This window comes from Indicator indicator, chromosome Z (genome assembly GCF_027791375.1).
Source record: "Indicator indicator isolate 239-I01 chromosome Z, UM_Iind_1.1, whole genome shotgun sequence".
In the NCBI taxonomy this organism is placed as follows: domain Eukaryota; kingdom Metazoa; phylum Chordata; class Aves; order Piciformes; family Indicatoridae; genus Indicator; species Indicator indicator.
Genome location: NC_072053.1, coordinates 39,573,474 through 39,587,350, shown reverse-complemented (window position 1 = coordinate 39,587,350; position 13,877 = coordinate 39,573,474). Strand labels below are relative to the sequence as shown.

Here is a 13,877-nt window from a genome sequence, read left to right as displayed (position 1 = left end):
CAGGCTGGAGAGTTGGGCAGGGAGAAATTTAGTGAAGTTCAATAAGGGCAAGTGTAGTCTTGCACCTGGGAAAGAGCAACCTCATGTACCAGTATAGGTTGGGGACTGACATGTTGGAGGGCAGTGAAGGGGAAAAGGACCTGCGGGTCCTAGTGGATGGAAGGTTGACCATGAGCCAGCAATGTGCCCTTGTGGCCAAGAAGGCCAATGGTATCCTGGGGTGTGGTTAGTAGGTGGAGAGAGATTCTCCTCCTCCTCTTCTCTGTCCTGGTGAGGCCACACCTTGAATATTGTGTCCAGTTCTGGGCCGCCAAGTTCAAGAAGGACAGGGAACTGCTTGAAAGAGTGCAACACAGAGCCACAAAAATGATTAACAGAGTGGAACATCTTCCTTACAAGGAGAGACTGAGGGAGCTGTGTCTCTTTAGTTTGGAGAAGAGGAGACTAACAGGTGACCTCATTAATATTTGTAAATATGTAAAGGGTGAGTGCCAAGAGGATCGAGTCAGTGATGCCCAATGCCAGGACAAGGGGCAGTGGGTGGAAGTTGAGGCATAGGAAATTCCATGTAAACATGAGGAAAAATTTTGTCACTGTGAGGGTGACAGAGCACTGAAACAGGCTGTGGAGTAGTGGTGTCTCCTCTGGAGATACTCAAATCCCACCTGGATACATTCCTGGGTGACCTACTCTGGCAAGGGGCTTGGGCTTGATGATCTCTAGAGGTTCCTTTGAACCCATAACATTCTGTGATTCTGTGAATATTATTATTAATTAATTAATTAATCATCATCATCATCACCATCATCTTATTTTAAACAGCTCTTTTAAATAGTATCACAAATTCCACCGCTCATAAATAAAACCTCTGGTTACGGTAGATGTAACATGTACATGTGTTGTCTTTCCTAGACGTTTATCATATCTTCAGTGGAAGAATCATGCTGCATTACTTCTTTGAAGGACATAATATAATAACTGGACATTGGTTGTGCTTATGCATGAATGAAAAAAAAAAACTTTCTGGTACAAGCTTTGTTGCATCTAGGCTAGAAATGCTATGCAGTCTTTATTAGTTTTCCTGTGTTAGTACACATGGTCAGTCATGGAGAAGAGTAGGAATTTAGCTTGTGCTAAAAGGTTTCTGAAATTACTTGCTTCCTTCGGTATGTAATATGACAGAGCTAGGTACCTTTTCTGACTGAAACCCTACCATTTAAAAAATGCCTGCTGCCATGAGCCCACTGAAAGTGGTGTAAATTCCCCTGGACATGCCAGTGAAAGCCAGCCGGGGTGAGACAGCAAAATATCTTATTTCCCATTACAGTAAGTTAGAGTTCTACCCCTCAACTGATTCTGTAAAGGGGGGCTTTCTTGCAGTCAACTTTTTCTTCAGATACAGTTAAGGGAAAGTGTTGTTTTGGCATCTAATTTCAATTCAGTCAATATTTATAACAAGACTAGATATCTTCAAGCTTTAATTGTGATCAGCTGATCTTGCAGAGCTTTTTTCCCAATCACACTAAGTAAACTTTAACAATCAGCTTTTCTTTACATATTGAAGGTGCTTTAGCACAATTGCGGTATATGATCCATGTGAAGTAAAAGAACAGGTCATTTTTTATAAGAGTAATGGTATTTCTTTCATCCCTGCAAATACAGTCTTTGTATTAGTCATAGTTTTCCCTGCTGTGCTGCTACTGTATGTCAGTTTTTATTTACTGGGTAAGCTAAGTACATATATTACATATTTCTGCTTTTTTTGTTCAGGATTTGAATTTTAAAAATAAGTCTGCAAACTGCCATAACTTTTTTCCCCAAAATATTCCCAGTTATGTTCTCATACATTAGGATTTATAAATATCAGTTTTTAAAATCTCTGTAAGAGACAAGTTGGGTCCCCATACAAAACATTTTAAAAGTGATATTTCTTAGGAGTCATATTATAGGAAATTTGTATCTTTAACTATGCAGTTAACATAAATTAACTTAATGCAGTTAAATCTACTTTTAACTACAATTTTGTATTTAACTACAATTTTGTATTTCAAATGTTGCTTTAAAATTAATTCTGGATGGGTTTAAAATCAGTTCCTAATGTTTTAGAGCTGAATTATTAATTTCAGATTCCTTGCTGCTGGGGTTCACACTGTATATTCTGCATGCGTACAGCAAGGGTTATTTGTCACCTACCAGAGTGTTGAAACAAATGATATAGGCATCTGCATTACCACTGGTGGTACTTTGATCTTTACAGCACTTTGTGGCTGCTGCTTCTCTTTCCAAGGGCAACAGGCCTTGTAGGTAGGACAGAGAAAAGCAGGTATGTTGCTGGCTCTCAGCTGCTGCATGCTTTCTGCTTCCCTAGTTGCCTCTGATACCCAGGCAGGATGGGTGAGTGCAAGTGTCCTTAGTGAAAGCTGGAGGAGGCAGACCAGCAGATAGTGTTAGCTTTCTGCCTGTCTCTTGGGAAGTCGCTTGTCAGACCCAGCACTTGGAACAGGCACTTTCTTGTGCTGTCTGCAGCATTATTACATGTCTGACTACGCTTTGGAACTGGTTTTCTTCAATATAATCTGAGTTTTACTTAATGGATCTAACTAGAGCAACTAGGATAAATTAATCACCTTTTTCTTATATCAACTGTTCTGAATATCTTGCTTCCTTGATCCAGAAGACTATTTCTTTTTTCAGGCCTGATATAATATGAACAAAATGGTGTCAAATAGTCTCCTGCCTTTTGTGTAAGTTTTAAGTTGTATAACTTGAACTCTGCTTTCTGTCTTGATTTCTCTCTCTCTTTTTGGGGTGCCATGTTATTTTGTGCAAGGCAAATCTACTGTGCTAACCACAACAACAGTAGCAGAAATTGTAGAATTATAATTTTATAATTGATAATTCACTCCCTCTTACTGTTTTTGCGATATATTTTGCCTTTTCTAGCTATGGGTCTAGCAGTCTCAAAGTGACGTCCCAGAACTACTACTGGCAGCCTCAGAGCATTTTCTCTGTAGTTCTAAGAAAGCAGTGCTGCAAGATCAGTGAACTTTATTCTCGGTACTGTTTCTGATCATTATACCTAATGAACTGATAAGGGGAATAAAGATCAACTGCAGTGACTTAGCTGGCAATCTTGGGTTTTTTTGCTGAACAAGGTTCTTAAAGAATTTACAGTGTACAGCCAATAAAGTAAATTCAAGATAAGGGCATTTCAACCATTTCTTAGAAAATGGGAAACAAGCAGCTGAGTGTGATGGTCAATTTCCAACCATTTCTTAACTGTAGCCAGTTTTTTTAAATTCTTTTGTATTTCCCCATTTTGGATATTGGGTCTTTATTTCACCTGGAGATAGTTTTTAAAAATACCACTAACCCAGCATATCTTTCAACCTGTGCTTTTTCAACCATATGGATTGAAATTTGTCTAAATCCTAGTCTTCATATGTTTTATAAATAAATAAATATTTACAAGAATACGCTGTTTCCACTACATATACTCCAAAGCATATACTTTATACATCAGAAAAAATATATCTGTGTAATTGTGTAGGTTTGGTGACAATTTTTTTGACCTAACTGGAAACATAACAATACAATTTTGGATTTGAAAAAGCATACATAAGAACAACGTTGTTGTTGGCATGCTCTGCCTTTGTACTAGGGTTACGTACTTATGTGCTGACCCATATAAAGTGTTAGATCCCTTTTTGCAAATAATATTATAGGAGTACACTGTTAAAAGTTAGGCTTGATGGAGTGGGAAATACCTCTACTGGCAGACAGAAGATCCTGTTAAGGCTGCTGTGAACCTGGAGAAGGTCCCCAGCCTCTGTTCCTGCCCAGACTGTGCTCAGCCATGGACTCAGACCAAGCTGCTCAGGGCATCACCCAGACGGAACATGGAACCCACAAGGATGGAGACCCAGCTCCACCACTGAGCTGTCCAATGGCTGAAAGGCTTCTCCTTATCTTCATCATGAGCCTCTTGGGTTTGAGCTTGTGTCTCTCCCTCCTAACTTTCACTGCTGTGAAGAGCCTGATTGTGTCTTCTTTATCCCCTCCTGTCAGTGTTAGGCATGCTATAAAGAATGGTTTAATTTTAAGAATGGTTTCATTCTCTTGCTCTCCAGTGTTTGGACTCAGGTGTTAATTTCCCTTACCTTTGCCTGCATTGGTTTTGCTTCAACTCAAAACTATACCAGTGCAAAGCAAATGCTGAATTAAGGAAAACTTAATTACCTAAGCCAGTCTATATAGATTAATCAGGGGCTGCCGGCACCGTTACTCAGGATTGCAGTTCCTCATGCCATGTCTTCCTCAAGACATTCTGTGATGAACCTCGAGGCAGTGTAAGGCCTAGGGAAAGGAGTGTGTGTCCCAAGTCTCTTCAAAAAGGCATACCAAATATGAGAGATGTGTATTTGAGCTTTCTAATGACCAAAGGAATGGAGTAAGTGAGGTGATGCAGGAGTGGAGGCACATTGTACACTGCAAGATTTCACTACCGTGGTTAAAACTCATAGTGTTAACTGTCTTCATAGGTAGATCACAAAAATGTAATAATTAAAAATCTGTTCAGTGTTTGGATATATCAGTTCAGCTCTTCTAGGTCTGATGTGGTTCTGCTCTTAAGCTTAATTGCTACTTAAGCTTCTTATAATCTCAGCAAGCTTCTGGCTTTGTACCTTGAATCTGCTTGGAAACTGATTTATTTCAGAGTGCTTCACTATAAGTTCAATGTTTTGGTTATCTGTATGTAATAAGAAATTACTATCCAGAAGAAACTCCAGTCAGTCAAACAAAGAAAATTATATCTGACGCATAGTACAGTATTTGTGGTATTTGTTTACTGCAGAAATCACACTCAATGTATTTTTGTGTCTGACGTTGAGCAAGTTAAATGATAGACAACTTCTGCCTTAAGCTGCATTTGAAGCAAAACAAGCAAATTTGTTACCACTTAAAAAAACCCCACTGGTTTGAATTCTGCAGAATACAAAACACCCAAACTGTTACTCATTAGACTTCCAGGTTGCAAGTGGTAGAGAAAGCTCTCTACACTGTTAAAACTCAAACAAGTGCACCTATCTGGAATAAACTATGTTGCAGGGGTCTTGGGGCATGGAGCTTCTCACTGTGCTTTTGTAGAAACTTTGTCCGGGACGTTGCTGAATTTAGGTACAATAAACATAACTTCTGAGTCTCCAGAACAAAAAAAAAAAAAAAGCTCACTAAACACAAGAAATTAATCTTTATACGTTACATCTAATATTAACACTGAGTAAACTTTGAAGTGAGAACTGAAGACCAGTAAAAAAATAATTTTTTGGAAAATATGATGTGACTATGGAAGAAACTAATTGATAACAAGATTTTTTTTTTTTTTTAGAAAAAAAACCACAGGATGCAATAGCAGCACTTTGGGTAAAAGGAACAGGAGAGATGAGTTTTGAAACTAGAGTTAAAGTTTAATATCCTCATTTATGACTACAGAACAACTTAATCAAAACCTAGAGAATGTTTTGCTACTAGATTCCAGGGCATTAACTGTTTTGATTTGATCTCTCATTCTGGAGTAACTTACAAAGAGAAAACAGGATTTGAGGCATCCAGAGTCCAAGCTATTCTGTGTTACTGTTTTATAGCCTTGTACTTCAAAGACTAGTTTTCAAGTTGTAATGCAGAATGAGCAGAACCCAGTGCAAGCACATCAAGTAGTTTCCAAGCAGTAGTTTCTGAGGTCAGACTGAAGGTAAAAACAGATCTGCTCCCCTTGCTTAGGAGAGTTGGTGTCCAATTCCACCCCAGATCGCAGAATCATAGAATTGTTTTGGTTGGGAAAAAACTCTAAGATCGTTGAGTCCAACTGTCAGTATAAGACCACCATGGCCATTAGACAAAGTACTGAACTGCCATGTCCACAAGTTTCTTGAAAACCTCCAGGGACCTCGCTGGGCAACCTATTTCAATGCCTTCCAAGGTCTGTTAGGATGGGCAGGCCTGTCTCTGTATGTAGTCTTAGACAGCTGACTGACAGTCTGAAAAAAAAGTAAAATACTTTGTAGATCATTCCTTTTGGCAAATGCTGGGTAGCGTTATCCACTGATTACTGGGAACAGGTTGACTGAATGTCATTTTGCACAGCCTTCAGGACACTGAGAAGCATGTAGAAGCGAGACCAAAGACTAAAACTACAATTGTGGGAGAGAGGGAGTGCAGATGCTTTTGATCTGAACAATTCAGAAGCATTCTGATTTAATCTTTCCAAATTAGATTATCAGACTCATTTGAAAGTTAATCTTAGGTGGGATGTCTTAAGGTAGAAGTATTGGGTTGTTTTTTTGTTTTGTTTGTTCTGGGGGGGAGGGTTGGGGGGGTTTGTGTGGTTTTTGTTGTTGTTATAAACTGGCAAATCATACTAAAATTGAGCTTAAAAAAAACCCCATTTTATCAGCTATGCAGGGAACATACAAGAAAATAAGGTTCTTTAATACTAAGGAGTTACTCCTGAGTGCTGTTAATCCAAACTGTGAGCCCAGTTTGTACAACTGTGACTCTTGTTAGCAACACTAAATCGTAACTGTGGATGGCTGTGTCTTCATCCAGTGCATCTTCTGCAAGTTTACCTACTAAAAGGTACTTTCTGAGATGTATTTTAATGCATGTGTAAGAGACCAGAATGTACATTGCATTAGCACAAAAAGGGCTCCGTAAGCCATTTACCTACAGCTTGCTCTCACTACTGTTTTCACATTATTTATTTAATCAGTTTTTGCTTTTTCCAGAATTTTTGCAGAACTTTCCCAAAGTATTTTAACAGCTCATCATTTTATCTTTACTGTTCTTAGTACGCCTTTTGTTCTGCTACTGTTGCATCACAAATGGGATTTTTTTCTTTCTTTTTTCCCCAGGGGTACAAGACATTTCAGTTAAAAACTGTTAGCATTATGTGCAACTGTATGTATCTGACATAATTTCTTTTCAATTAGGTGAAAATGAAATCCTTGAAACTCTATACAATATTGCAAACAAGAACAAGATATGGAGGTCTTATATAGGAATGGGTTATTACAACTGCTCAGTGCCTCAGCCCATTGCACGGAATTTATTGGAGAATGCAGGATGGTAATGTACCACGTATTCTTTTAAGTGCTTATATATACATACATGTTTGAAATTCGTCTTACAAATGAGCATACACAAGTGTACCCCAAACCTAATTTTTTGACTTTCATATATTTGATTCTGGTGGGTAGGCTATTGTGTAGGAAATGCATTATTCATGCTGAAGCTAGAGCCAAAAAGAATGCTTTTGACATTAGAAAACTTTTTTCTGTTAAATATTCAATGATTTTTGTTGTTTAGAGCTCCTATTTATTATGAACTAAAACATGAATATTTGTTTAAGGAAGTATGCAGACTTCATTCCTAAACTAAAGCAATTTTTTCCTAACTCTGCCTAAATTTAAGCTGCTTCCCTTCTCCACTGCTTTATACAGTTTTGGGTGAAGATAGTTAAAAGCAATACAATAACTTGCCTTTGGCTTTTTTATGAGGAAGTAAAAAGCCTTGACAATTTTAAGGGCTTTTTAATTTTTTTTTTGCTATTTTTAATTTTTAATATTTTTTTAAATTACATTTTTAATTAGAGTTTGGATGTGTTTGTGTCTGAACAAATAATTAATTGGTGCCTGAGAACAGACAGCAGTACTTGAGAATTCATTTGTATAGAGGCTGAGAATATTGTTTTTTATTCTTATCACCCAGCTGACATTTCATTTTTGGGGACAAGCACAAGAATAGCATACCTGATGAACCTGAATTTGAATGTTGTTGGTCTAGGTTTCTCTTTGTTTTGGTTTGGTTTTTTTCCACTTAAATGTAAAATGGAAAACATTTTAATGCGTTGTATCTTGTGAGCAGCATTAATGTAAAAAATAGTGGGGATTTGTCTCTTTATAGACTTTTCCCGATAAAAGAACTTTAAATTATTATAAACACTCATTTTGCATTTGCATTTCTCTGGAGAACTGTAACTTAGATACGCTGAAACACAAAAACTATAAATGTAATGTGGAGTCTTTTCAACACAGAATGCCACTGATACCCTGCATTGTCTTGTTTGGTTTAGAAGTTTGCTTATCTCTAGTCAATAACTTGCCTTTTTTGGATACTGTGTTAAAATAATAACTGTTACCTTTATTACTGAATAATTTTTATCTAAAATAAAAGTAGTATTTAAAACGCACACACAACTAATCAAATGGAGTCAAACTGGTCAATGTAAAAAGCCATTGCTACTTCAATTTTTTTTTTTTTGGCGAGAGGAGGGTTGCCATAAATTGGTCTATGTATTTGTAGACCCCCAAGTCTCACTAACTTTCTGCTCCATTTGCATCTCAGACTTTTGAACTGATGAAAAAGTTGCACTGTGTGGACTCAAGGGGTCTGTGCAGTACATTTATACAAAGTTGTATTTGGCCTTATCCTCACCCTCGTTTTGCAACATATGCAGTCTAAATATTTCAGTACAATGCTGCAAAGCACAAGATCCGTTGCCTGGAGGTAAAATTAAGAACAATTAAAAAGTAAGTGTAGCAAAATGAACTGCATTTTGTTAAATCCTAGAAAGCCCCACGTACGTATATAGTATTAATGAAAAAACTGGAAGAGTCTATGCAGAAATATGCTCCTAGAGTGTCCAATGAAGTCTAACTAGATGGCTGAAAGCTAAACTTTTAGATGGGTAAAGTGAATGCTAAAATGTTTGGGAAGAGGGCATATGTGTGTATGAAGGTGTGTAAAACCATACAAACCTCTCCTTAACATCCACTGGGTGTGTAACATGGAATGTATTTCACATTGCAGCTTCAAGGGAAATGCTGCAAGTGCAGGCTTATTCTTTCTGATCAGTTCTGCCTCTCTCATGTCACTTGTAGCTTCTCATTACTTAACATTTGTTAGAATAAGGCTTGTATTGATGTAAAATGTAAGTTTATAGAAGATTGTTCCTAGACGTCTGAATGCTATAATGAAGGACTTCACAGTACTCAGGACACTTGAACTTGCTAGGAGGAGGTAGGATGCAAAAGGGTTGATTTCAGGTGGAAACTGTTTAGAACAAAATGTGGGGTTTTTTTTGTTGGAAATGGGGCTACTGATCCACATTACTTTCTTTAGAAGATCACCACAAAAGTTTCACCAAATCTCAGGTTTTGTTAAGAAACTACTTGATACCGTTGGAGTTTCAAAACTTTTGTGGACTATTTGGACAATGATCTGTAATATCTCTGTTCACAAAGAAAGCTTAATTATTGTGAGATAAAACTATGTGACCAAAACTGTACACTAATAAGTGCTGCGAAATCAGCATTCAGGAATTTCCTGAACTGGTAACTTTAGAAAAGTGTAGAGATCCTCTTAAGTCTGAGTCCCATTTTAACTACGTCTATTGATGAAAGAAGTTGTTTGAAAACACTTGTAGTAGATATTTTTCAGATAACTTTTTATCCAAAAAAACACTTTTAAAGTTAGAGAAAAAGCAGAACAATTGCTGTTGTCGAGCTGAAATGCTGCAGTTGAAATTCCAGTCTGCTGCATGGTGGATTTGACAGTGGATGCAAATTTGAATATAGAAGGTTTCACTTCCACATGAGGAGAAATTTCTTTATAGTGAGGGTGACAGAGCCCAGAGAGGTTGTGGAGTCTCCTTCTCTGGAGATTTTCAAAACCCACCTGGATGTATTCCTGTGCAGACTACCCTGGGTGATCCTGCTTTTGGCAGGGCAGTTGGTCTTGATGATCTCTGGAGGTCCTTTCCAACCTCTAACAGTCTGTAATTCTGTGATTCTGTGACTTAGTCACAGAAGGCAAGGATAAGCATTCCTTATTTTTGGTACTTGATTATTCTTTGGTGTTGGTTACAGGCTGCTAACAATTCCTTTTCCTAGCAATCTGTGACTAACAATTCCATGCTAACATGGGGTGGAAGTCTTAGAAATGCTTTCCATGCAGTACTGAGTTATTATTATAAAAAAAATATTAGCCCCCCCCCCCCCCTTCTTTTTTTTTCTGAACGGATAAATAGCAGGGTAATGTGTAACATTAGCCTTAGAATATCTCAATTCTAAAATACAGGCAGAAGGATTTATTTTGAGGCATGTCACCAGTTATGTGACTTTCAGCAAAGACTCCTGAAATGTGTGAATACCTCTCATCTGTTCTGTCTGCTGGTATGGCTGTACAGTCTGTATTTTGCTGTACCTGCCACTAGCATATTCGTTAATTTTTTTCACACCTAGTGTGCTGAGTTCTTTCCCTAGTAGCGTACTACATTAGTGCCATGTCTTACCGTGAATATAAATGAGTGAGTGAAGACATGGAGAAAACTTAGTTTCAGAAACAAGATTACATATGTATTTTTTATTAATATAGAGGTCAAAACAGTGTAGTATTTATTTGGGTGGCTAAACTGGATAAAAATACCTATCAGGCCTTAGAAAACAAGAAGGCCTTTAAAGTCATGCTAATACCATACAACAGATCACGATGAGGAGGTTTCCAAAGTATAGCTCACACAATTCCTTTGCCCCAGACATGAAATATGCAAGAATAAAGTACCTGTACCAACTATGCCTGCAATCTTTTCATTGTTGGTGTAACACTAAATGTATTAGCTAGTAGCATGCAGCACTTACGCGTTGTGTTCTGAAAAATACTGCATACTCTGCTTAAAATGGAATATGAACATTACACAGCTGGTTTCTATTGGCAGACTGGATACGGAGAGCTGCACAAGCTACTATAAAGCTTGCCAAACTGGCAGTAAATTCAGTGTTTGTTCTTTGAATTTGGAAATTGGCACATCTCCATGCCCTATCATAAGACTATCTAGCTTTCTCCGAGCCATTGGCAAAACACTGTTTAGGAACACCATCATAACTATCCTTCAAAAGGACCAAGTAATGCATCTCAAACTTTCTGTACAATGTAGTATTTGAGAATTTTACAGTTTGGATGGCTTCTTGCAGTTGAATGTCTCCTGATTGTACAGCTTTATTCTAGTCTCTTTCTACAGTGCAGTATTGATATACGTGGATATTTAAATTAATAGAGCTAATTATTTTGTTTGGTTGGTTTTGGCTTTAACAGTACTGTCCAGTCCATAGAAGTCAGATAATTTAAAAATTTTATGTATTCATGACTGAATTTTATTCTCAGCTTTCCAGTGTTATAAGATGTATTAATTACCTTTTTTCTGTGGTTCATGTATGCTGGTTTTAAATTCTACTAATGATCTGTCCTTCCTTTAAGTTAATACACTGACTTTCCAGAGATTCAGCCAAAGTATAGAAACTGGTGAACTGTTTTGTTAGATCCTACTGTATATTAAGAAATTAATGATGCTTAATCTTTGATCTTATTGACTGTACATCTGCAAGTACTAATCAAGAACTAGTTCATTGAATATTTCTTGATCTTGGAGTTCTCTTAATATTTGCATGGAAACGAGAGCTAATTTTTGTATAAAGAAGCCATAATTTTGAATCTTGCAGTTAACGTAAAGTCTGGTTTGTTGCTAAACCTGGAACAAACCCAATGCCCAAATATGAAAGTTTCTGCCCTTTCATAAGCCAGGTCTTTTGATGAGTGGCCAAAGATTTTTTTTTCCCTCCTGCACTGAGTAATGCTTCTCTGATGCATTTCAGTTGATTTCAGTACTTGCAATTCTTGTCTACTTCTTCTCCTACAAACGATAATGAAAGCCCAAAAAGTGGGAAAAAAAAAGGTCTTTAGCAGAAATAAAATGAGAAAATAAGATTGTTAGCTTGAAGCACAGAGGATTTCTTCTGTTAAGCAAGAAAACTCACTGTTAATGCAAAGGAGTTTGGAAAAACTCTTTATTGGTAAGAGATAAGTGGGCAGGAGGACCATTCAGAAAACAAATCTTTATGCTCTGAGAGTGAAAGTTTATCTAGCAAACTGAAAACTGTGCTTATCTGCTGTAGAATTAAAAAATACACTTACTGAAATGAGCAATGTTGCCTGCAGCCTGCAACCAAGTCTTGTGAACTATGCAGTCAAATGTGTCATGATAAATGTTAGACTTGGTTAAGAAGCAGGAAAAACTTTCCATATTTGGGAAAATCATCAATATTGATCTAATTCAAAACACAGTTACTGCTTCTGTTGCTGTACTGAAAGTGAGTAAGAAATTTGAGATGTCTCATTTCTGTAGACAGTAAATACACTGGCATCCTATATTACATTTTGAGTTCACTTATTTAGTGTGTTCTTCTCTTTCATCCTTGGCCCCATGCATGCTGCTTTGTTTTTCTGGACTGCTATAGTGGAGTATTTCCTTTAGATTGTTACCTTTTCTAATGAATTGCTTGTGTTGCCTCTACTGTTTTGTTCTCCAAATGGCAACAGATAAAACATCAGTCACACGTCCTCTCGGTAACATTTACGGAAACTGTCGTTTCAGAAGAAGTTGTGTATTTCTGAGTTTGATCCTGTGAGATGCTTTTCCTCCCATGGAGAAGTTTTGACAAGTAAATAGCTCCAGAAGCATGGCAATACCTAGATATATATGATTGAACTAAGCTTGTCAGTTGGATGTTGTGACTTGATTCATCTTTCCCGCACTCAGTGCCTACTTCTCTCTCCCTAATCAAAATACACACACACCTCTGTTGTAGAGGAATTTCTTTTTTTTTTTTTCAAAATGGACAAATGTAATTCCTCTTCTGTAAAAAGCCAAGTCAGTACCAAGGAATAAAGCATTCCTGGGCTTCCAGGACAGTAACAAATTGCAGTAATGTGAAAATAAGTATTTTCCAACAGACTTTCATGTTAATGTTAATATGCTTTGCAATTTATTTTTCCTATGACATAGTTCAGTTACACAGCATTTCTAGACCCAAACTCAGATTTCTTTCCTTACAGGGTCACCCAGTACACTCCTTACCAACCTGAGGTTTCCCAGGGCAGGCTGGAGAGCCTGCTAAATTACCAGACTATGGTGTGTGATATCACAGGAATGGATGTGGCTAATGCATCTTTGCTGGATGAGGGGACCGCTGCTGCAGAAGCCATGCAATTGTGTCACAGGTACTATGTTTAAATGTATGCTTAAATGACATCAGGAAGGAATTTTGGAGTTTGAAAGTGGTCTCTCTTTTGCAGGCATGAGTAGGTGAGTGGCTTGAAATTCAGTGTGGCATTTTCAGTGTCAGCAGATCACTAAACCCTTTGGTGTGTATGCTTAATCCATATATCTAAGGCTTTAAGAAAGCTGAAGACCTAGAGACCAGGGTAATCTAGAGCAAGGAAGACTTGTGCTCAGTGGAGGAGGGTCAGGTTAGAAGTTACTTAAGCGGAGTGGACATGCACAAGTCTGTGCGTCCTGACGTGATGCACCAATTAGTGCTGAGGGAGCTGCCTGATATCACTGCAAGGTTGCCTCTTGGTTACCTCTAAACAATCATGGTGACTGGAAGAGGTGCCTCAGCAGTGGAGGAAGGCAAATGTGACTCCTGTCTTCAGGAGGGGTAGAAGTGAAGACATGGGGAACTGCCAGCCATCCAGCCTCAGCTTGATCACTTGCAGATAATGAAACAAGTCCTAGTCCTGGAAACCATTTCCAGGCATGTGAAGGACAAGAAGGTGATCAGGAGTTATTTGCATTAATTCACACAGAAGATGGCATGTTTGACCGACCTGCTAACTCCCTACACCTAAATGGCAGAGTTGGTGGATGAGGGAGGGCAGTGGGTATTGTCAGCCTTGACAATCTCCCTTAAATCCTCATAGAGGAGCTGGAGAAGCATGGGCTGGATGAGGCAAGAGTGAGTTGGACTGAAAACTTGCTGAAT

General features: G+C 37.9%; 1 protein-coding gene across 1 annotated transcript in view; it reads left to right on the top strand.

Annotated features, from left to right (window-relative positions):
- GLDC (glycine decarboxylase) overlaps positions 1-13,877 on the top strand; it is a 50,346-nt gene that overhangs the window by 3,577 nt on the left and 32,892 nt on the right. The window contains exons 3-4 of the mRNA XM_054398133.1: positions 6,990-7,125; positions 12,949-13,113. Coding sequence (XP_054254108.1) covers positions 6,990-7,125; positions 12,949-13,113 — 301 coding nt within the window. The remainder of the gene's footprint in view (positions 1-6,989; positions 7,126-12,948; positions 13,114-13,877) is intronic.